This window comes from Mastigoproctus giganteus, chromosome 12 (assembly GCF_048544385.1).
Source record: "Mastigoproctus giganteus isolate SK-2022 chromosome 12, ASM4854438v1, whole genome shotgun sequence".
NCBI classification, from domain to species: Eukaryota; Metazoa; Arthropoda; class Arachnida; order Uropygi; family Thelyphonidae; genus Mastigoproctus; species Mastigoproctus giganteus.
This window is the reverse complement of record NC_143586.1, coordinates 6,982,113-7,005,187: the sequence shown is the minus strand read 5'-3', so window position 1 is coordinate 7,005,187 and position 23,075 is coordinate 6,982,113. Positions and strand designations below refer to the sequence as shown.

The window sequence follows — 23,075 nt, the reverse complement described above, 5'->3', positions numbered from 1 at the left end:
GCAGCGCCCTCTAGAAGCGACCGCATAAAACCATCATTTAATAAAGTCGAGGATTCCAGAAGCATACACGTCCTTGGCAATTTTGTATTCTCGCAGTTCCTCGAATATAAAGTAAGGTGTGATTTTACTGAGGGGGAAAGGGGATGCTCGCAATGTAACACCTCTATTCAGCAAGAACTTTCTTAAAAATGCAGGCACGCGGACCAAGCGATGTGTACATCGACTTGTTGAGAGCAGCCTGAAAATCAACAAACCCCAGAGTTAAAAGAAAAGGCAGAGGAAGTATCCAACTTGCTGCTGAGAGAAAATTTCACATTCTGTCTCTCTGTCTGAAAGTTACTCCTGATGTATTTATCGCGGCCTATTCTATTTTTCATGAATATGCCAGCAGAACATTTTCCTTTCTGTTTTTTCTTTTGCATTTTTCTATCGATTCTAACATTGATTTCTTACTGGGTTTATTTCGCTTTCCTAACTGTGTCTGCAATGTCTTCGGTAGAAATGCGAACGCAGACTTATGGGACAGAAGCCATTGATCTAAGAACCAAATCTCTTGAGGTGTAAGGTCTGAAGAATAAAGGTTTCTTTGCTACAAACTTAGATATTGCCTTTCAGAACACTCCCCATTTTACGTCACATACAGTCAGGAAGAAAGAGAGAGAGAGAGAGAGAGAATGAAGCATTTATATCGAGCCATAACTTCCAAGCTGGGAAGCATTAAATCCTCTACATTTCACTGTAAGCAGACTTGGTGTTGAGTTATGAAATGGACGTCCATAACTATCGCTTTCACTCGATCTCCCTATTTGTACACGGGGTCAAGAAAAAATATACATTAGTGTATTTATTTTTAAGTATTTAACTTAAAGAAATTAATTTGGCGTTAAAGAACATAACTCGAGGACCAACTCATCCGCCCATGTATAATTTGCCCGTAAATTGCGTTCTCTGGTCGATTTGCCTGTTTTGGTGGAGATGAAAAACCCAATTTTCCGAAGGATAGAACCTCGCTGTCCACCACCTAAGACTGACTAACTTAACCACGGAGTGAACAAGCCCATAACATTGATGGGGTTCGAACTGAGAAGGACGGCTTTTTTTAACCACTGTGCTACAACGTGAGACAGCTGAACTACTTCGATAAATGTAAGCATTTGAAACTCGCGCACGATCTTTGATGATCTTGACGCAGGTAGAGATAATTAGCCGGGCTGCTTCGAGAGTTTAGCAACATGTTTTCCGAAGCGGATAACACTGATGACCCAAATCATTTTCATCGATTATGTCATCTCTATTGGATAAGTCCAAATCAGCTTCATCACATTACTCCTTCTTCACCGAGGGATCATTATGGCCAGATAATAATGTCTCACTTTTTGAATGATCGAGGAACGTGAGAAGAAAATTACCCAAAGACCCAGGCGCATGTTCCAATTTCCTTAATCATTTCGTCAAGTATTAACAACTCTGAAATTACATCACTTACATCACCAACAGGGTTAGGCAGGATTTTGTTAAGGGTGCCAAAAAGAACAAAGGAGAAAAATGAGTTCCAATTTTCTTCACATCTGATGGAAACTGGAACTCACTCTGATGGAATAATTAGATAATCAGATTACAGCATTGAAAATATATCTTATTGACTTCAACTGACTCCTCTCTCTCTCTCTCTCTCTCTCTCATGGATATATATCAGACTTCAAGAGTTTGTGTCTGCATCGTTCTTCTATCCGTTGTGAAGACCTTAAGACGTTCGTCAGATTTTACTTTGATTCACAATGCATCGTTATCGGGGCGACCAGAGCGCGTATCTCCAGTAAGTCAGATGCAGTGGTCTTTGTAATTGATCATGAAACTCAAATGGTTAATTAGCAGGAAGTGAAGCCATGAACTCCCTTCCCGCTGCATTCGGAGTATTCAGTTTCTGCCTGTGAGGGAAGTCGAGATGCAGATGAATCTAAGTGACTGTGGGCGCTGTACCGTAACAGCGAAATACCTCCTCCCCCCCTTACTTAACAGCGACGCGAGGATGTCAATCTAAGAGTAAATATTTCAAACATTAATGCATTTTAAAATATAACTCACTATCGTTGGCATTAAAGTTCCTTTCTCTTTCGGCCGCGTTCTCTCTTCCCTTCCTCCTTATTATTACAGTCTTTCCGATTTATGTCCATCCTTTTTTTTAAGCAGGTTCCTTAATAAATGTATTTAGATTGTCTCGTATCATTGCAAACGTACCTTTCCATGCAGAGAGAAAGTCTCCCTTCAGATGGTAATAACAAGAAATCCAGGACCAAGGCAGCACTTTCAGGAAACTCGTTTAGATTGGTTTTGAGAATGAAAAGTAGAAGAGATTCTCCATCAGTTTCGCAGAACTGTGTTCTTTCAAAGAAAAACTATTTTAGATTCGTAATGAATCGCTGTCCGATAGCAAATCTGCATCTTATTGATTGAAGACAGTTGTAAGACCTAAGAAAAGTAACTTATAGGCAACTGTCCAGTTACCTATGAGGAACGAATCACTGAATTTCTCCAAAATTGTCAGAATCAACTGCCCGTGGAGTTGAGTCTGACAACAATTAACAACTCTCTGTCTAAAAGAAAACGTCTTACAATCTAATATAAATCACTTCCCCTGTAATTTGAATTTATGCCCCATGGTTCTGGAATTCCTTATAACAGTGAAATTTCTCAGAGCCTTATAAACCTCAGTCAGATCCTCCTCTAAGATACTGGCTGCCAAGCTCTGTAGCCCACAAATCGAAATATTTTCTCCTATGGTCGTCCTTTTGCGGATCTCATCATGCCAGTTGCCCGTCTTTGGACCCTTTCAAAAAGCCCAATGTCTTTTACCAGATGTGGTCTCCGTATTTGGACACAATATTTAAAACGCGGTCTTAAAATTGCCTTATACAGTGGGATTATGAGCTCCCTATCTTTAAATCATCGATATGTCACCATGGCTTTCTGGCCGACTGTTTAGGGAATTTCATATTCGCCCATATCATAACTACCAGATCCTTTTCTTCCTCTTCTGTTTTTAATTCAGCAAGACTAAATGTGTAAGTTATTTTTGGGTGTCTATCCCAAGTGCAAAACCTTGAATTCTGCTCAATTAAAACCTAGCTGCCGCTTTTCTGACCATTCTTGAATCCTGTCTGAACGAGCTTGGTACGCTGATCGTTAAACACTCTCCCAATCTCTTTATCCTCTCTTATATCCCCTCATCTTATATCCCCTCATTGATTCTGGTGCCAGCCCTCCCCCTCCGTTAAATCAAGGGGTTTATTGTGCTTGCTACTTCTGACTGCCTTCGTTTTTCTGGAGTTATGCATTTCCCTCTTAACAGGTGCTTATTTTTTGCTCCCACCTTTTCTTTTCCACCTTGAACTCGAACTAGGCGCATCTACTCTATTGTTGAACATGTGCAGTCTCTCGAGTAATTTCTCTATCACCTCTGCTCGCCTCTCCTCCCATCAGTGACTCTTTTCAACCTCATTCTATTCTTCCTGCGTGACGATGTCAGATTTTTCACCTGGACTACCTCATCCTCCTCGTGACAAGTAATTAAGAGCGTAAAGACCTCAGGTTGCTTCCAGGATCGAGAAAGTGATTTGGAAGGCACCTGCTGTTCATATGCAGCCCCGGTGGCTAGACTCTAATGCGAAACAAATGATCCTCATCGCGCAGCATCCCACACGGCTTCCGACACCGAACTGGCCAGATGGCATCTCATTAGCTACCTCCTACTACGCGTACTACACTCTGATACTTTTCATTTCAAACTGCCACTCTGAAGCCAAACTTTTCGTGGTGGCAATGGAGGGGGATGTGTTTAGGAACGTGAGAAGTTGATGTGCCTGAAACGTTGTTCGCACGAGAGAGACGCGATTACCGCTATGCAAGAAGTATTTAATTTATTGGTGGTTACTTCACCATGAAGAGTTCAAATTCCTTCAGTATTGCGAACAGTTTTATCGATCAAAACGGGGATTTTAATATTTTTAAGATTCTATAACGGCCATTTTAAGATCAAGCCCAAACTTTCTTTGTCAGCGTTTTGTAAACTTTCGCTGTAGCTCTTTTCGCCCCTTCTTTTACTGTTCCACTTCTCCCCCTCTTCTAACCGACTGTCTCCTGCACTCTTAATGGAATAACATGAAAGCAAGGTTTTGATAAATCGAGTGTTATTCTCAGAATCCGGCCACAATTAGTGTTTGCAAACACCATTCCACCCATATGGGAATACTTTAGCGCATTACGCACTCCGTGTAATTACCCCCAACGAATTAAACTTTCATATCCCCATGTAATTTGAAGGGTTGGTGTAGCTGAGGCGCAGCAGCAAACAGGCCGGATAAGCTGAGTGAAAAATGATGTGGAATTAGATGATTACCTTACAGAGATGGACAGCTTGTTTTGTGGAAAGGGGCAGATTTCTGGAAGCCCCTTCACTGGATGCACAGTCAGAACTCCAAATATGTAGTTATAATAATGAATGAAGTAGTTAATAGAATTAAACACATCCCTTTGCATACGTAAACTGTAGTAGTACAGAAATTGATTTAAGACATATATTTACAAAATTTTGTTTACTTCGATAAGATTCCTCCATAACCTAGGCCCTCGTGGGTGACACAGTTGGTAGAAACGTCACCCTTCCTACACCGGATGGAAAAGACTCTAGTTCGAGTCCCGGGCTTTTTATGGGCCTTTTTCACAGCGTGGCCGAGTTAGTCGGTTTCGGGCAAGGAGATCATGATTTTGTCTCCCAGAAACTCGGGTTTTTCGTTCAGCAAAAAAGAAAATGGACCGCAGAACACTTGCAATTTGCAGACAGTATATATGGAGCAATATGGCTTTAGTTGCTAATTCTCCTAAAACCTTATTACAACAACAACAGCCATACCCTACCTGCCCTGTGGTCAATTTTGGCTTTGCTTTGTTAAGATATTGAAATAAACTTTCAGATTCCTGTAGTTCAATCACTTCATGAAATAATGACATTATAAAAGTTTTCTCTCTTTCTCTCTCTCATATACTCTACCATCTGACTCTCACAGACAAACAAAGAATAAACCAGTTGTAAGGATGCCTGGTCAAAACTGTCCGAATTACTAATAAAATACTGTGTGGAGAGAAACTTATTTGAACAAGTAGACTGCAAAGATTTTCAATAGAGTAAAAGGTTCGATAAAGAGGTTCAGCCAGGTTGCAGTTCGATAATTAGCCGAGAATAATCCCACTTCACTTAATCACGAGAGCTGGCAATCGACAAAATGGTTTTCTGTTCTTGGTGAATCGAAACGAAATCGCAATATCTGTTTCTATATTAGCTGCGGGCAATTTTCCTTATTGGGAGGAATGATTGATTGCTTACTGGTTCACCACACACACAAAGAAAGGTCGAAGGTTTAGCTTCTATTGCAAACGCTTTGAAAAGCATGTGCAGTATTAATGAAGTTTCGTGCAAATACCTGTAAGTAGCCTCCATCGTTGAACTCCACTTGTTAATGTTTCCAGTTTATTCACAGAGTTGTTTCCTTAGCCGAGTTAATAATTATTAGTTTAAGTTATCTTTCAGCCTTTGGAAAGTCCTTCAAATTAGGTGAATTGGCATGGCCTTCAGTAGCATAAAGTAGATTCAATATGAAAATATTCTCTAAGAATTTGCCCGATGATGGCACATCCAGAGACACTACAACCTTTTTAATCAGTGCCGTCTGGATCATTTTAAATGTTGCGAGCAAATTCATTCGTAGTTGTGGATCTGCCCTCTGTCACTGAGTGGAGGTATTGTAGTCGATGTCCAAAGCAATTGATTTTAGTGTTTTTCCCAAGATTTTTGGCAGGGAATTGCTGATTGATATTGGTCTGGTATATTTTATTACTTTTGGATGGTTGATTTTTGGAATGATTGTGACTGCAAATTTCATCCACTCTGGTGGTTTCTATGCACTTATTAATTGTATATAATAATACATTTATAATGAATTGACTACAGATCTTTAAGATAAATAATGGTATAGTGTCTGGTCCTGTGGTTTGCTATTTGAGAGTCCCTTTATGACTTTAATCAGTTGTCCTTTAATTTTATTAATTAGCGGATTCCAAAATAGCTCCGTTTTGATGTTTATTGCAAAGATTACACGATGGCTGCAGAGCAGGAAGCAGAGGATAGTAATCAATGACTACTCCTCAGAATGGGCTAACGTAAGAAACTACAAAAAATGCATCTCTAAGGATCCCGAAATTACAGATGACTTATGTCGGCAATGTCACTTGCTCCAAAAGCAATCCAGCACATCACCGCGGGATGCAAGGTGATCACCCTGACGGAGTACACTCTCAGACACGACCAGGTGGCCACGATAATACATCAGAAGTTCGCGTAAAATTCCAGCTGATCAAAGAATGTTTACGTATTAGAAATACGAACCTCGGGCCATACTAGAGAACCCTACTCACAAACTATATTGGGACCGCGCCATGATGACGGACAAGACGATCACGCACAACAGACCAAACATAACCCTCATCGACAAAAAGGAAATGGCTACCAACCTGGTCAACATAGTAGTGCCCAACACCAGCAACTTCCAGGAAAAAAAAACGAGGAAAATATCAGGAAGTATTCAGACCTAAGACATGAAGCCAAAGAAATGTGGAACAAGTAATGGCCATCCCGATCAATTTGTCAACCCCACCATGATGGAAAAGAGCCTCCTTAAGGATCTAGCAGCAATAGGCCTCTCAGAAAACGCTTACATGGAACTCCAGAAAGCTGCGATCCTGAACACCTGGAGGACAGTAAGCGAGTTCCTCGACCAACAGAAATAACACTAATAATAATAATGGCAACTGGACACAACCAACCACCCCAGACACTTGGTACCAGTACATGACGTGTACCGGTACCAAGAAGTTCCATAAAGGAGATTCCCATAAAGAATCTACTTTATGGGAAGAGACCAAAGATTATTTATGGGACTCTTTATGGTAAGAGACCAAAGATTCTTATGGGAGAGACCGAAGATTAAAGGTTTTAATCTGTGGTCTCTTCAATTGATTTATACGAGCATGTATGTATATCGATGTCTTCAGCATACAGTTTAAGCTGCACATTGGAAATACTAAAATAAAAACGCTAGCTATTCATAAATTTAATAACAAAGAAGCAGCCAAAGGGGAGGGCCTTTAGGAAAGAGCCTTGCAGAGCGGTTAAAATTTAGAGTGTAAAACTTAAACAATGATACGCGTGGATATTTAAGTATATCTTCTATTAATGGTTGCTGGATGCCATATATTTTCAGTCTGTACAATAAAATATTCATTCTCGTGTTTAAAAGTGTGGGGATGGCCATGCTTATCGATATGTGCTTTAGATCGCAATTTTGGTTAGCACCTCTCAGCAAAGCAGACTCAATAGGTTGGAAATCCAAAGTAGCTTGGCAGTCATTCTTACAAGCTTCGAAATCAGAATCCACAGTTATATTTAATGGACTTTCTATTTTCATCACACTGGGGAAACTAATTTTTATTTTAAAACGTTTCTTTTACGTGCAGAGTTGTTTGAAGAATAAATCGCAAAAATCCAGTTGGTCTTTCTCTTTCCAACAGCTTATCTTTTGAAATCTGTTCTGAAACTGTCTGCCCGCCACTTGGTGCCTCGATAATTTTCCATCAAACAGGCATTTGTCTTTTCCGAAAAATGCAAATACCAAGGATTCCTTCTGCAGACATATTACTTCAAAAGAATCAATGATAATGATCAAAGCAATTAGTTACAAAAGAACTGTATCTTAATTACCTTATTAGCGATAAAACCATTTTTCATTTCCCAGAGGTTCTCACTCGCTCCAAGATGACATCGATAGAAAAAGCCACCTCTTATTGGATTAAAAAGAAAACATGTTGATACAAGAAGCGCGCAATTATAATTCATATTTAATTATTCATACATAGTTTGATTACGTTGCTAAACAGGAGACGAATTGATTTTTATGCAGGTGGGGGACGTTCATCAGAAGGTGAAACCTGCGATAAAATACAATTGTAATCGTATTTCAAATACGATAGGTCAAATGCTTAAATTGAACACACACACCCTGTAAGATCAATTTAACTTTGATGTCTCCAAAAGGATCTCTTCCTTCTATCAATCATATGCTGAAGAAGCACTTCCTAATTAATTGCAGGAGCTTTTCACTAACGAATTATGAGTCCCAACGTAAATTAATGATTTCTGAACATTAATAGAATTCATTAAATTTTAAGGAAATCCATTCGAAGGAAGATTTTTCCAGGTCACAGAAGTAGAATGGATAATTTGGGTAGAAGAGATAGCTGGACAATGAATTTATGCTAACTGGTTAAGGCACGTTTTGAGGCTGGTTCAAAAGAAGGAATTTAGAAGAAATAGGATGCCTTTTCTATAGATTCTTCCATGGGAAGTGTCTATGGAAAAAACATGCAGCAGGGATTGAATTTCTATAAGACGGAGAGCGAATAGAATTTGTAAGAGGCGAGTTATTAATAAACCTGATTGCCCTCTTTTGAATGGTTTTAGAAGAGGTTGGGGGGGGAACAGCACTGCAGATGTGGGAACAACATTCCATGGTAGGGCGGATTTGAGATTTTCAGTAGTTTTGTGCGTTGTAAATCTGAAGAACAACTGTTTAAGTTTCACCAAATTTTCCATCGAATTTGTCCAAAGATGAGTAACATAAGTCCAAAAAATACACCAGTAAATCGGCACTGGCGAATCCATATTGGCGATCATTGATCGCATAGTTTCAAGATATTCAAGAGTTGGCGGCTAACCGATTTCTCCATTACTTTGGAAAGAGTAGAGGTAAGTGCAACAGAAGATAGGTGGATGGGAGAAACCGTTTAGGGACTGGATGGATATGAGGAAATTTTCAAGCAGGGTCCTCGTGGTTAGCAGAGTTGCCATAATCACCGTTCTCCCCACACTGGACGGAAATATGAGCGATGTTACTACCACTAGCCAGAATGCTAGACTGGCATTTGGACAAGAAGCAAGTTTTCTACTCTTAGACTGTTCAAAATCAAGTTCGGATTAATTGATTAATAACTATTTAAAAACTGTTTCTAATTTTCGTGTAGACACAAAATGAAGTTGGAGATTTAGATGAAACTTTTTATCTTGAACAACCTTAGCACATTTATTGGAAAACTTATAAAGGACTAGATTTTTAATGCGGAGTTTGGAATAAAGGATTGCATCCCCACAAGAATAATTTCACTGACACGATCTGAGCACACATTGGTATCACAAGATTTAAAACGGTAATCCAATCAAGAAAAGGGACAGATGTTTTGTAGATCATCCCATTTCACATCCCTGTAATGCCAAACAAAACAAGGCTCAGAATGGCTGCAAGATAAAGGCGCCTTTTAAGAAGAGACCATCTCCTGCTGTGGTCTACGGCCTTGGCGGGTTGTTTGTGAGAAAAAACATCAAGAGTGTTCGATGAGTGGTTAGGATTGTCTTGTATTCTGGTTAGTAAATGAATGAGCTGAGTGAAATCATTAGTAATTGCAAAAGCCTGACATTTCGACCGACTGAGTCCCTGCAACTAGAAAACTGACGATCAGTCTGAAGACAGTCGCACGTGACAACCCCAGCAAGGTCACAGTTTCCAAGATATTCGTACCGACGCGTCTGGCGTTGATTACAATGCCACTTTCAAGGTCACTTAAATCTTTGGCCTTACTTATTTTCGCAGTGAATTGCTAACATACAATGTCCCCCGTTTCTACCCACCTGTTTTAGATCTCGTGATTTTAAAACCGTGATGCTGTTACTGAAGAAGCCTTGTTTGTTTTATGAAAAGGGTGGGTGTAGAGTATTTGCCCAAGAAAACCAGGTCAGGAAAGTACAATCACAGGAGTGACGCGTTTCAGTAGAGAAGCTGAGGACAGTGAACCCATATCGAGCACACGATCTCAACGGAAGTAAGAGGGTTATTCTCGATTCAATGCTCAGTATACAGCCAGGGCGCATTCAATGATTAACATAAGCCCTGAATGTAAGGGCAGTATTTATAATATTTTATCTTACAGCCACTAAGATTCAATAACTGTTTTAAAATGCTGTCTTATTAGGCAACCCAAGTCCGAACTCATAAGCCTACGTGTAATAAGACGGTGTTTTAAACAGGTACTGCACGATGTGGGAGTGGAGTTGAAAGGAGTTTGTTGCTGTTCGGGATTACAAAAGAGCCTCAAATAAAAAATAATTTTTCACCCCTTCATAGCTTGTTTAAAATCAAGCCATGGAAAATCCGGATCATGGAAACAAAATTCCGAACACTGTATCCTAATCACTGAACGAATGGATGCCCCACTTTCCTCGAGAGAATAATAACGCAACCCCTAGAACGAGTAGACCCAGCCTGACGTCGCAGTTCAGTCCATGCCTCACTGATCATTAATACCTCGAACATATGTTCTCTCATAATACAATTCAACTTAAGAACAAAATGGACATTGGTCCGGATATTGAAGATACGTACCAAATTTTAGAATTTTAGCAATCGGACACTCCACTGTGTCCTTCTCAATCTGTTTTAGAAGTATGACCAGTAAAGGGGAATAACTGGCTATTCCAGCAGTGTACACAAATACTACAAAACGGTTCCACAGCTATTTTGTTCAGAATTTGGCTTGTTGTTCCATGGAGTCTCCGGAGACTCAATATGGTTCTTATAAATTTGCTGAACATATTTTAATGGAAATATTTATTGTATCTCGTCGTTTTGATACTACAGAGCATTTCATTCACTTTCTTCCCTAATGAGCGTGCAGTGAAAGATGCCCGATTAGTGCAATCAGTCAAATCATCTCTGTGTGAAGTTCCAAGGGCATTTGATATCCGTACATGAAAGATCACGTCTCCTCGAGACAGATCACCCACTCTTTCGCTCTCCCTATTTGCGGAAAGTTCACTGGAGCCTAAAATAAACCAAGGCAGGCGTATCCGGAGAGGTCATCCTCCTTCCTCCAACTACCTCATCAATTAAATCAACTGACTTCCTCCTGGTTCAAGGCTATCGACGCTGGTAGCGCGACAAAACTCATCCGTCAATCACTGGAGAGCGGTCAGTTGTGACAGCGAGGAATTTTATCAATAAAAGATCATTTCTATGAAGGCACCGTCACCTCATAGTTGACCGTGTGTTTCGCAGAGGCAGGGACTCGTGTATAATGAGCAGACAGTCCACCCTGGATTTTTTACCTATGCGAAATATTTGCCAAATTCAAATCAACAATTGTTGGAGTTTTTCCAGCCTTCAGCAATGTCCTTTTGCTGAATTCTGCAAAAGCAGTAGGGAAAAAAATCCTTTCTTATTCGTTATCCGCAACGGTTCGTTTATTTTCTTTATGCCTAGGTGGTGCTAGTGTCGATAATTGCCGATTTATCACTGTCGACTGAATGTGCATGAAGGATGGTATTTGACTAGTTTCGCACGGTCGCCAACCATTACGCTATGGCAAGAGAACGGGATAAAAAGCTCATTTTATGTGTTTTGTTCTCGAGGGAACACTACAACGTCAGACATCAGGTAAGGAAGGTGTTCTACGTGCTTTTCTAGTTTTACAACGATATTTTTTAAATCTTATAAGATTTAAAACAATATTTTGAGAAACTGGAGGATATTTATGGTGTCTGTTGTTTGGCAATGATAGCACCATCTACAATTTTGATGAACTTACGACAGGCTTCGTGTGTGTGGGTGGTACATACAGAGATGGTGGAGAAAATTATGACAGTCCACCATTTGTAAACCTTAATGAATGATTATCATGGGCAATCATTAATAACTACTGGATTTACTTGTCGAGTAGTTTCAATCCATCCTCCCAGTACAAATGAATCCCAAATAACTTTCTATTTAAACGATTGCCTCTCAAGACACGCAATAAGTGGTAAATTGAGGGGATGTTTATGGTTTAACTGGGATTTTTCCGAGCAGTAATTCTGAAGATGATTTACTTCCTATTTTCTTTTCTTTTTCATTAGGAGATGGTTGGAAGGTAGCTCACATTGCGCCGACTTAAAGGCTGGTAACTGGTGCTGGCACCTGCCTGAAAGTATTGGAATTAGCCAAAGCTTATAAACCAGTGTGTGCCCACAGAACAATAAATGCCAGATGAAGAGTAATTTGCCATTTCTTAGAGCCAAATGTAAACGATCCGCTACATAAACCCTCGCTGACGTAATCAGATATTTTTAGAAAGTATCCTTGTTCCCCAGCAAGTAATTAGCTCACGGCTTAACAAGGAAGCTTCTGGTGTTCTGGAAAAGGTTATGATTTTAGCATAAATCACATTGTACGTAAGTATCCAATTAACTTTATAAGGGCACTCGAGCGCCGCCTAGAGTGCTGCTTAGAAGTTAAAAGTCACAGGGCAGCAGCGAAGCGAGAAAAGGGAAAATTAGCGAATGACAGTCTTTATACTGTCTCTCCCGAAGCTTGACCCCAACAACACCGTTCTTGTCTCTGGGCATGTGCAGAATCAATTACTTTTGTCACGAGCAGAGTGAACCGGCAAAGATTATTAAGAAGTTTATTTAAGAGAAAAATTAAGGAAGTATAATTAAGGCGTCGAGTGAGGAGGAGGAGGGGGCATAGATTCTTGAGCTTATGGTACATATAAAGATCGAGTCACAAAGCAATCGAGTGACAAAGGATGTTAGGCAAGCCAAGGTAGATTACAAGCAGTCTCTGGCAAAGAATGACAAGAAAAACAGCGAAGACTTATTATCAGTAGAGAGAAAGGGGATGAATCACATTGATCCACTCGATGTCGACGGTTTAACTTTGGATTTATTCATCTCAGGTTGCAGGCTGAATAGGTATTTTACATCTACATTCACACATGAGGAATTCTTTAGGAAGGGAGAATGCCAGAAGCTTATCAAACTCTAACAGGACTATGCACGTGAGGTGCATAGATTCAAATCAATTCAAACTTAGGAAGGATGGTTGCAGAATAAATGTGCAGAAGTTTGTCTTCAGCCAATGGTCGTTGATTGTTGGAACAAGTTTCCATCCAACAACTTCCACAAGTTGCTGTGGAAGTGGATAGTTTGAATAAATTCTAGGAACCAGACAAAATATTGGAGGGAGAATAGGTGAAATGGGATTTTTTTCCCACTACTAACACTGATATTGAACAGATTTGATCATAGCCTTATGAACACTGTTAAAATACGTCGTTCATTCCAATCCTTAAACCCCATTTGGAAAATAGTGATCCGATGTAACCTGGTTGCCTGAATGTCTCACACTGCAACTGTTTAAGTAAAGCGTGGATTTTATTGACTTCATGTTGATGTGCATTATCGTGAAGTAAGTAAGACCTCCGTAGCCGAGTGGTTAGGAACAGGAGTGCAGTAGCGCAAGCTCTTTGATTAGACCGGAGTTCGAGCCCCTGACTGCTAAATCCGATCGATCTGCTAACCCGCACTGGACCAGCGTGGCAGATTATGGTTATTTCCTTCAAAATGAATCGTTGAGGAAGCGTCCATCCTGCAGTGGATTGATAATGGCTGCTGCTTAGCTTACCTTCCTTATCATGAAGTAAGAATATTCATTGTCACTTCTCCCTGTCGTTTGATTTATCAACTAGAATGTTGACGTTCTGTTATGTACGTTAGTTTCTCCCCATCTTGCTAAGAAAGTCACTCCTAAAACCCCTGTACAATGTTAAGTACGTACGTTTAAAAAACAAAAGAAACAAACTCCAAAGTTCCATGTAATTATCAGTGGTAATTAACCAACATCTGTAAAGATGTTAATCATTATCAATTTCTCGCGTCAGCCTTAAAAATGTCTCTACCCGATACAACAATAACATTTTCGTTTCTGTAACTTGTGTTGTCTGCTCGGTTTTCTGTTTTGCTGGATGAAAAAGCAAGTTTCCGGGAGAAAAAACCCGTGATCTCCCTGAGACCGACTAACTCGGCCATGTTGTGAAGTAGGTCCATAAAAATTCCTCGCCTCGTCGACGGGACTCGAACCCGAGTCTTTTTCACCCCGTGTGGGAAGGACAGGGATCCTATCAATTGCGCTACCCATTAGGGCATCTTAGCTAGCAGCGAAGGCAGCCGTGGGAAAGGCTTTCATAATTAATTCGATATAAATCCTTACTTCTCTGAGACAGTTTTTGGAGAAATATTCGCCAGGATATTCTAGTTTTATAATACAGTAAACATTAGCTTACCTAACCTTTTTCTGTTTGGGTTGTCTTTTAGACATCAACAGATTATGGTTGCTTCAGAGAAGATACTTCAGCAAACTTTGCTCATCTTCAAAAATATTGAGCCACAGTTTCGTTTATAATACTGACCCTGCTATTCAGACTTGGCTATAATGAGCAATTCCAAAACTGCACCAGGAAAAAGATCTGAATTGAGTTATATCTTCATCAGGTTGAATATTCTCTGACCCTCAGCATATTATGAGGAATTATTTAAAATGGCAAGAATTCCTTGGGTTAACTTGTTATGTTTCATGCTTTGCTGCGCGCTTTTCAGCTCCACAACCAAGGGTCATTGTATACAAAGAAGAAAGAATTTGTATAATTCTTTCTTCTTTCGTAATAGGTCTGGTGGGTTCTCTCAGTTTTTGCAAAAGAAGATGGAAAGCCCTAATGTACTATAATAATATGTATTAATATTATTAACAATACGCTAATTTTTATCGCCATAATAAACTCGGATTGTATTTTTACGGCTCCATTGGATTCCTGCCTTCTTTTCTAATGATTTTTGGTAATAATTACTAAAAAAAACACTAAAAAGTCCTCAAATATGGTAGCAAACTTTCAGTTGCCCAATCTACGCCTTCTGTCAAGAAACAGCAAAACTGTTCCGCATTTCACGTGAATGCATTGCGCGCACCCTTCTTTTCTAAAGACTTGCGTGTCTTAAACACCCTTTGCCGTGAACAAAGAGATTCATTTCTTCATTTCCCAGCAGAATGAGACTCTAATTGGAAGTTGTCCAGACAACTCTGGTACTGAGGTTTCTGACAGAGAAAGAGAATTTCCTGCTTCTAATGTACTTGGTTCCTTTTTCCCTAAAGATTTTATTAACCGAGCGCGTACCGGAAAGAATAATTTCTCTTGACCTGCCCTGTCTTCGATGGCGGCTGTGGGACGTGCTGAGGACTTCTATAAACACACGTTTAACATTCAGGGAGAATACGGTCACGCGTATTTTGATTAGCAGATAAAACCCTTCTAATGCCTGTGAGCTAATATTTGTGCACTCTCCCTTCTCGGCTACGCCTTGGTTGACCCCCAGCCAGTCATGGACACACTTTGTTCACTCAATTCTGTAAACAAAGCGAGTCCAAGATGGTGTTATTACTACACTCCGATCGTCTTCCCAGCATCTGTGGCGTCTCTAACAGATTACGATTAGCTGAACTGGAGGGTGAGTCACAGAGGAGAAGGGGAGTAGGAAGAGCTAAGAAAACACAAGAGGGTACTTCTTCTTCTACTAAACGTGCGTACGCGTTTAGAAGAAGACATACGGGGGGGGGTATTAAAGCATCACCGGATGTAAATATTAGAAATCTCTGAATATAAATAGCTTTATTCGAAAGGGGCAAATTGCCCAATTCCCTAATAATAAACTTCCATACAGGACGTTTATTATTATGGGGGGTGAAGTTTTAAGCTAGGTTTGGCTTGTACAAACAACCCTCACTGCCGCTATCGTTTTTACCAGAAGAAGATGCGCCTTGCAATCAACACACAAGCTGTAAATAGAAAAGCATAACCCCATTCCAAAAGTCATTTTGGAATTCGTTTAGTTCCACCTTTTTGTTGTAATTATGGTCTTGAGTATATTCTTATTTAAGTATCAGTACCTACCGAAGAAGGATGGAAATGTCTGTTGAATCGTTTGCTTGTCTCTGAACAGTTCTTTCTATTGGCTTCTTGAGAATCAAATAATTATTTAGCGTGGCATACCTCCGAAAGCGAAATGGAAGCAGAAATTTTTTTGATTTGAACTAACAGATAAACTGGTCTGTAGAGTTAAAATTTAGAGAATCGTTTAAGTTTATGGTTCCACCCGCTCGGCAATGCAAACTGTGCTTCCTTTGTCAGATTTTGTTCTGCAAGAAGGGATATTTCTAAGATTTATGATTACGTTGCTTTCGATAAATCAGGATGGAACTGTGGAGCTGAACAACCTAATCCATTGTAACACCAAAGTCGATGATACGGGTGGAGAAAATCGCTGGACAGATAAATGGAGAACAGCTGGCTGAGAATGAGAGAGTAGGGAGGGAGAGATTGGAAGCAGGGGCAGGAAGGGAGTAAGAGAGCGAGAGATTTAGTGGATGAAGGACGAAGGCGAGAAAGAGAGAGAGATCCAATTAACAAAAATCCGTTTATGTGTATGTAAAGAGTGGTTCAGTTGCCACCGAGAAGATAAATGTCGCACGCTCTACCTTCCTTCATCAGTACAACAAAAAGAATTGGCAGTCTCTCTGCGTAATGGCGACTCCCCCCCTCCAGCCTCCAGCGTAGTCCCTCAGAGCCACCTTTGCGCGCCTTTAATAATTTAAGGCCCAGTTTTTCTGATGCGATAATTGTACGTCCCAGAAATGTGCGACACATTAATTTTATTAGTGTCATGGCTTGGTAACAGGCTCCTGCAGTAAGCAAAGAGACGAGCATTGGAGCAGAAGGCATAAATGGAGGACAAGATTATTTACGCCACAATGAACTGACACTTTCGTTTCTTTTTTAACTCTTACCTTTTTATGCATCCAACAGTCTGTCTGTTCTCACTTCCAGCCTGTTTATCTATTTGAATACCGACATATTCAAATAGATAGGCAGAGAGACAGCAAATAGATATCGAGATAAATCTGCATTAAAAATTCATGCAAATGGAACTGAAGGTACTGCAGTTTTCAGGGAGGATGCACTGAAACTCACACAGCGCGCCACTCTACTGCGATGGTCTGGAATTGATTAAAATTCATACGTTATAAATATTATATAAATATTCTAATTTAATGCGTTCGTGACTCACTCATTCTCTCTTTAAATCTTTCTCCACTTTCGTGCTTTTAACGTTTATTTCCATTCTTACAAGCGTTTCTATTTTCCACATTCTTTTCCCTGGGTTTTTCATCCAGCTTCCAACCTCACCCACACTTGCAGATTCAATTTCATTTCGATTCATTACTTAACTCGCTGATTTGTTTACATCTTCTCCATTTCTATCTCCTCGACCCCTATATTTACGTGTTTAGTGTTTACAGTTCTGTTTTCTTCTTATTTTGAAAAGAAGCGAGGCTTCTTACACCCACTTGTTTTTGATACCAGACATTTCTCGGTATTCGCGCAAGAGAAAGAATGTAAGAGTACTTTAAAATAATACTTAAACGCACTTTACTTTGCATATATACTCGCATATTTTTTATATTATTAGGTCTAGACTCTGATGAAAAGTTTTTATCGAACCTCTTACAACGTTAGATGGCAGCAAAAGAATTTATTCACTTGTGTATAAAATCTTATGTATAGTTTATGACTCAATATCGTATTCCACCCTAAAATTTCTTCCTGCGTGACTTCAGTTTCTATTTATAGAGATAAAACGAAAGCAATATATATTAATGACATGTTTTCTCTGTATTTCCCTCTCTGTTTGGGCTCGATCTCGAAGAAAAGCAGAAGTGGAGAGGGGCACTGTTTGCGATTTGAGACTGGAATCTATCTCTCAACAATATTCACTTTGCGTATGGTATCACCATGATTTCTGTAACTTAGGAAACTTGGATACTGCAATAAATCAATTTTTGCTTATTTGTATCTATTTTTGGAAACACCTCTTGAGGTTCCAGACCTTCCAGCTACTCCCAAACGAAGAGAAAAGGGGAGAGAAAGAGGGAGTGTTATCCCTGATAAAAATAAGACTAGTTAAAGGGTCCTTCCCAGAAGATATCCGCTGTTCTTCCAAGTTTGGAAAGCGCAGCTGGCCAGGAGATGTATCCACAAGATCGCGTTACACAAGGCTGCCTCTTGTGATGTCAGGACGCTCGTGAGCTTTGTGTACTTTCAGGATGACCCGCGTCGGCCGGAAGGCGGGTGAAAGGAAATCGGATGAGGAGAGAGAGGCGGGGAGAATGAGACGACAACCGTTGCCTTGGAAACTAAACGGGAAGGGGGTATCTAAACGTGGCGTGTGTGTGTGTGTGTTTAACTGGCCATGATATGAACTTGTATCAGGACTTTGTAACTGCTACGCATAGAGGCATAAAAGCTTTCTTGCGCGACTTGCATTTGTCGTGTTCAAGGTGTGCTCTCGTCACCAGTTGATGACTAAAAGGAGAGCAGATGACAAACTAAGACTCGGAAAAATACAAGAGCACTCGGCGAGATGGCTTCACCTTGGTGGAACACTCCATGGATGCGATATTACTTACGTGTAGTTAACATCCATTTGTAGACGCTACAAGAATACATAAAAACATCTGCGTGGACTCTTGAGGTGTCGGTGGAGGATAAAAGGGGCCGAGGAGTTCCTGAAGGATAGAAATGAAATAAAAGTGGAAATGTTCATTGCATCTTTTATACGCATCAAGAAACTGAAAAACTGTAGTAATTCTTTAAAGGGGAAGGGGGAAATTGAGCATGGAAAATTAGATAACTTATCGACATTAAATGTGGCAGAAGGTTCTTTAAGAATATTCTCAGAAACCCTGAAATTTTGACAAAGGATGGAGTTGTTTTTTTTTCCAAATCTCGGAAGAGGGATTAAGGAATCAGAAATAAATTTAAGAGGTTTTCAGAGAAGAGCTTTTTCTGAAAATAAATTAATTAAGTAAATAAAAATTGGTGGATTTCTATAGATTCGATTTTAATGAAATCCTGGATGGCTTTAAAAATTTTCCTACATGGCCAAATAGAAAATTTTATGGAACTCCGTCCACTGAGTCACATTGTTCCATGTTGACTGACAGACAGACATGATGAAGAAACTTAGTGATACAGGCAAGACTGAATTTCTGAAACAAAACAAGAAACTGCTGCCTATTGAGTTAATCCTCTACCATCTAAAAGCTATTGTAGCCGATGAAGACAAAACCAGTCTTCGGTTTAAAAACTGCCAGAACTATGATGCTTATTGCAATGGATACCATACGGTCTCTGTTGTAAAATTGAAATTCCGGCTTGTGTCAAAGGAGATATTTGAGACCTCTACATGTAACTTCCAAGTGCTGCTAATAGGCGAGTTGCTGAATAATACGTTTCGGAAATGTCTGATGCGCTAGTAAAACTGACACCACCTGTTACAGTGCGAAGAAAACAGGCGTCTCGTAGTCCAATATATCGAACTTTATTCGGAGGCAATGTTGCAGAAAAACTGGCGAGCTCCAAAAGCAGATTGTTTATTTGAAACAACATTCATTACAAGTGACTGTAATTTAATATTGAGTCTCTCGAAGGACAGCGACCTGCATTTTATGACTTATTTAAACTACTGCTAATGCAACCAGCTGGATTCTTATTTCGTATCCTTTCTTCCAACCAAAAAGATAAAACTGAGATAAAGGCGGCTCTGTAAAAAGGCCACAATGCGTGTGATATAATTTGTTTGCGCAGTGCGCTTGCGTGCTTTTGTGTTGTTGTTGTTGTTGTTCCTGGTCACTTTGCCACCAGGAAAGTCTGCCCAGTGTCCGCCTGAAGAAGTGGGCTACAACTTTACTGAATTCCCAAAAGGAGTTTGGGATCATTCAAAAAGAGAAAAAACATTCGAACATCCATTGATGGAGTGACCAGTGAATAACAGCCATCCCGTATCGAGGGAACCCATACCCAGACACCAGCAAAATGCTGTCACTAGAAAAAGGCTAAAAGGCCAGCTAAAAAACAAAAAAGAGGGGCCATAGTGCGGTGGAAAAGTCAACATAAACCAGTACTAGGCGGTCCCCGACATAAATTGAACCACACCCTGCAACTCCTTGGCAGTAGGGCGTGGTTCGAAATTTGAAAAATGTTTGAAATGTTATTCGAAACCCGAACCTGAAAGAGTAATTCCAAATGAATTCGTGGTATCCGGTTGGGGAGGATGGCATTAAACACTCCATCAAGAAACATGAAAAAGACATGGCTGAGGGCTTCTGGGTTTTGATGTAACGGATCCTTAGATGTTCTACCAGCTATTCCTAAGAATGAGCTCCTATTCATTAAGCTTTAAGAGTATGACATCCTAGAATCCTATAAACTGACGTAAATATTTCTCAAATAAGATTTAGGAACTGTCACAAATATTTAGAAAGCGTATACACTAACCAACCAAAACTATTCGGACATCAACACGTTTAGAAACACGCAAGTTTCAATGAACAAATAAATAAGTTAGCCCACCTTTGACCCCAGTGACAGCACCACAAGTTTTAATGAACTTGTGGTTCTGTCACTGTGGCCAAAGGTGGGCTGTCACCAATCCGTGGCGAAACAGGCTCAACCACTTTCCTTTTAGTTAAAGGATCAGGGCAGCAGGGGTCTTCGATACCTTTATCAAGGTGGATGGGTTTGTTAACATGCAAAATGTTATTAGCAGGAGGGATTGTACACTGGAAAAATATTAAGCCATAGTAAGAATTCAGTCGGGCAGCTCAAGATCACATCCCCAATTAAAAATTGTTCTGCTCGAGGAATGGAGAAACTTTTCCACCAATCATCACAAACTGGTGATGACCCCGTGTTGTATTACAAGCCAAAGGAACTCGTAACTGAGACCTCATCTGTAAACTTGTTTAACAACAGTATGTCACCGATACTTTTGGTGAGTTTCTATAATTTTTTATCTGCGTTATTAAAGAAGACCGTGGGCACTTTCAAGAAGTGTTCCCGTGGGATTCTGAAATAAGAAAAGAAAGACGATAGTCTTTCCCTTCTAAGTTTTATGTTAGAATTTACTGCACGCCATCCCAGACCCAGAAAGCATTTCTCACGGCAGTCGAACACCCTCGTGCATTAACAGACACCCTGCAACTGTAAAAAGAGCTACTAAATTACGCGCAACAATTCCCCACCGCTATCAAACAATTCCTCGCCTTCCCACTTCATCTTCACTGCGCATTAACTCCTTCTTAACGATTTTCCTCGATACTAGAGGGCGTCCTTAATAGTGACTCGAAGGCTTCGTGCGCGTGTGGATAGCAGTCAGCCTCAAAGTAACCGTCTGTTAATTTTATTTTCCCCTTTTTATCTGCGCCACCCCTGCACAGTTCGCAAAAACACACACAAATTGGGTTTCCGGTGTCGATTCGAGACCTGAGAAGTAATTAGTCTTCAGATGCTCGTCAGTCACACCCCGATTGCAAAAGTAACTCCCACGAAACATCTTGGGACTCCTCTCTCGGAATCCTGAAATTTTAATATGCATAAAAAAATCTAGTCTCCTGTATACAGTCACAGGCCAAAAATATAGAAACCTATAGAACGGTGGAAAAAGATCGTGTGGTCTGGTGAGTCTCGATTTACACTCTTTTCTCCAATGGTAGGGTGACATGAATCCCATGAAGCCTTATATCCAGACTGTTCCACCACCCAAGTGGCTGGAACTTGAACCGTAGTGTGGGATATGTTGTGATGGTAGAGCCTGGGTCCGCTCTTCCATCGTGTTACCTACAGTGATTATCTTTCAGCTTCACTTCTATCCGGATTTCGGTGGATTATTTAAAGCTGATAACACAACTATCCACAACAAAATTGCATGAATGGTTAGAGGAACGATTTCTTTGTTTCCAAGATTTCTAATATCAACCCTAAGGAAAGCACAGTTCTCTAAGGACCACAATATAGCAGCTGATGAATATCATGATGGCAGAATGGTCAAATCTTGAGTTAGACTCCTTAAACTTCTTCTAATCCATGACAAAATGTACGGCAGAAGATGGCCCGACTAGATGCTGAATAAAGTTCTTAATTTTTTGTCCAGTACGTATTTAATACAATGAATACTAAAAGGTGTGACCATTAAGCAGTTCTGTCGTTTATAACTTTTTACTATTGAAATTCATCTCCATACAGGCATCCATTAATATGCATAAATCCGCGAAGAAAAGAAAAAGATTTCATTGTCCATCCCTTTTGAAATTTCTGATAGGATTTCAAATGAAGAAGTCCCAATTTGCCACCCCTCGATTTTTTTTCTTAGTATATACAGGGTACAATAGGTTAAAATCACAAAAGATAAGTGAACGTAGAAGATTTTAAGGTGAGGCGCCTCTATGAGGCAGAAATAGCAAATTTGTAATATGATTGAGCAATGAGGACACGATGATGCAAACACAAAAAAAAAAAAAAAAAGAAAGAAAAAGTCAAAAATTTTGGACCAATACAATTGATGGCTCGGCAACGAAATAAAAATTTCATGAAAATCCATCCAGTGAGAGTCAAGTTATTGCATGCGGACGGACAGACTGATGGAAGTGGTGAACACAAATGGGCGCCTTAAATAAGCTAATGCGCTTAAAAACTGGCGAGGAAACTTAACAGAAATGTTAAACTACTGTATAAATCATTTTTCCTACAATTTGGAAAATTTTAAAAATATCAGAATTCAAATTTATTAATATTATTAAAAGTTTAATAAAATTTAAAGTATTTTTTGTGCATGTTTTAATTAACAGAAATTGAATTTAAAGTTAAAAACTAAACGTCTCTTTATGAATGTAGTGGTGCTAAATTCTTAACCTTTCCTCCTTTTTACCTCCACAGCACATGGTTCAAAATCAGATGACCTCCACCTACTCCCAGTACACCCAGAATGGGGAGCAGACTACGCAGCAGCAGCGAACCGACCAAAAAGAGGTCTCAACCTTTCATGTGCCTGTCATCACCAGCAATGGAGTCGAACAACAAACGGTAGGTGGACAGATGCTTCTTACTAACTCTTTCAAGATTATCCAGATGAGAACTTTGACTCAGTATTTGCGAACTTATCGCAGAGATCAATCAATAATTTATTCTCAATTTTAAAGAGCTTTCGTAACAATTTA

General features: G+C 39.8%; 1 protein-coding gene across 4 annotated transcripts in view; it reads left to right on the top strand.

Moving 5' to 3' along the window:
- LOC150076655 (RNA binding protein fox-1 homolog 2-like) overlaps positions 1-23,075 on the top strand; it is a 510,847-nt gene that overhangs the window by 170,998 nt on the left and 316,774 nt on the right. For all 4 annotated transcript variants that reach the window (XM_090386158.1, XM_090386157.1, XM_090386155.1 and 1 more), the window contains exon 2: positions 22,795-22,941. In XM_090386158.1, coding sequence (XP_090242284.1) covers positions 22,795-22,941 — 147 coding nt within the window. The remainder of the gene's footprint in view (positions 1-22,794; positions 22,942-23,075) is intronic.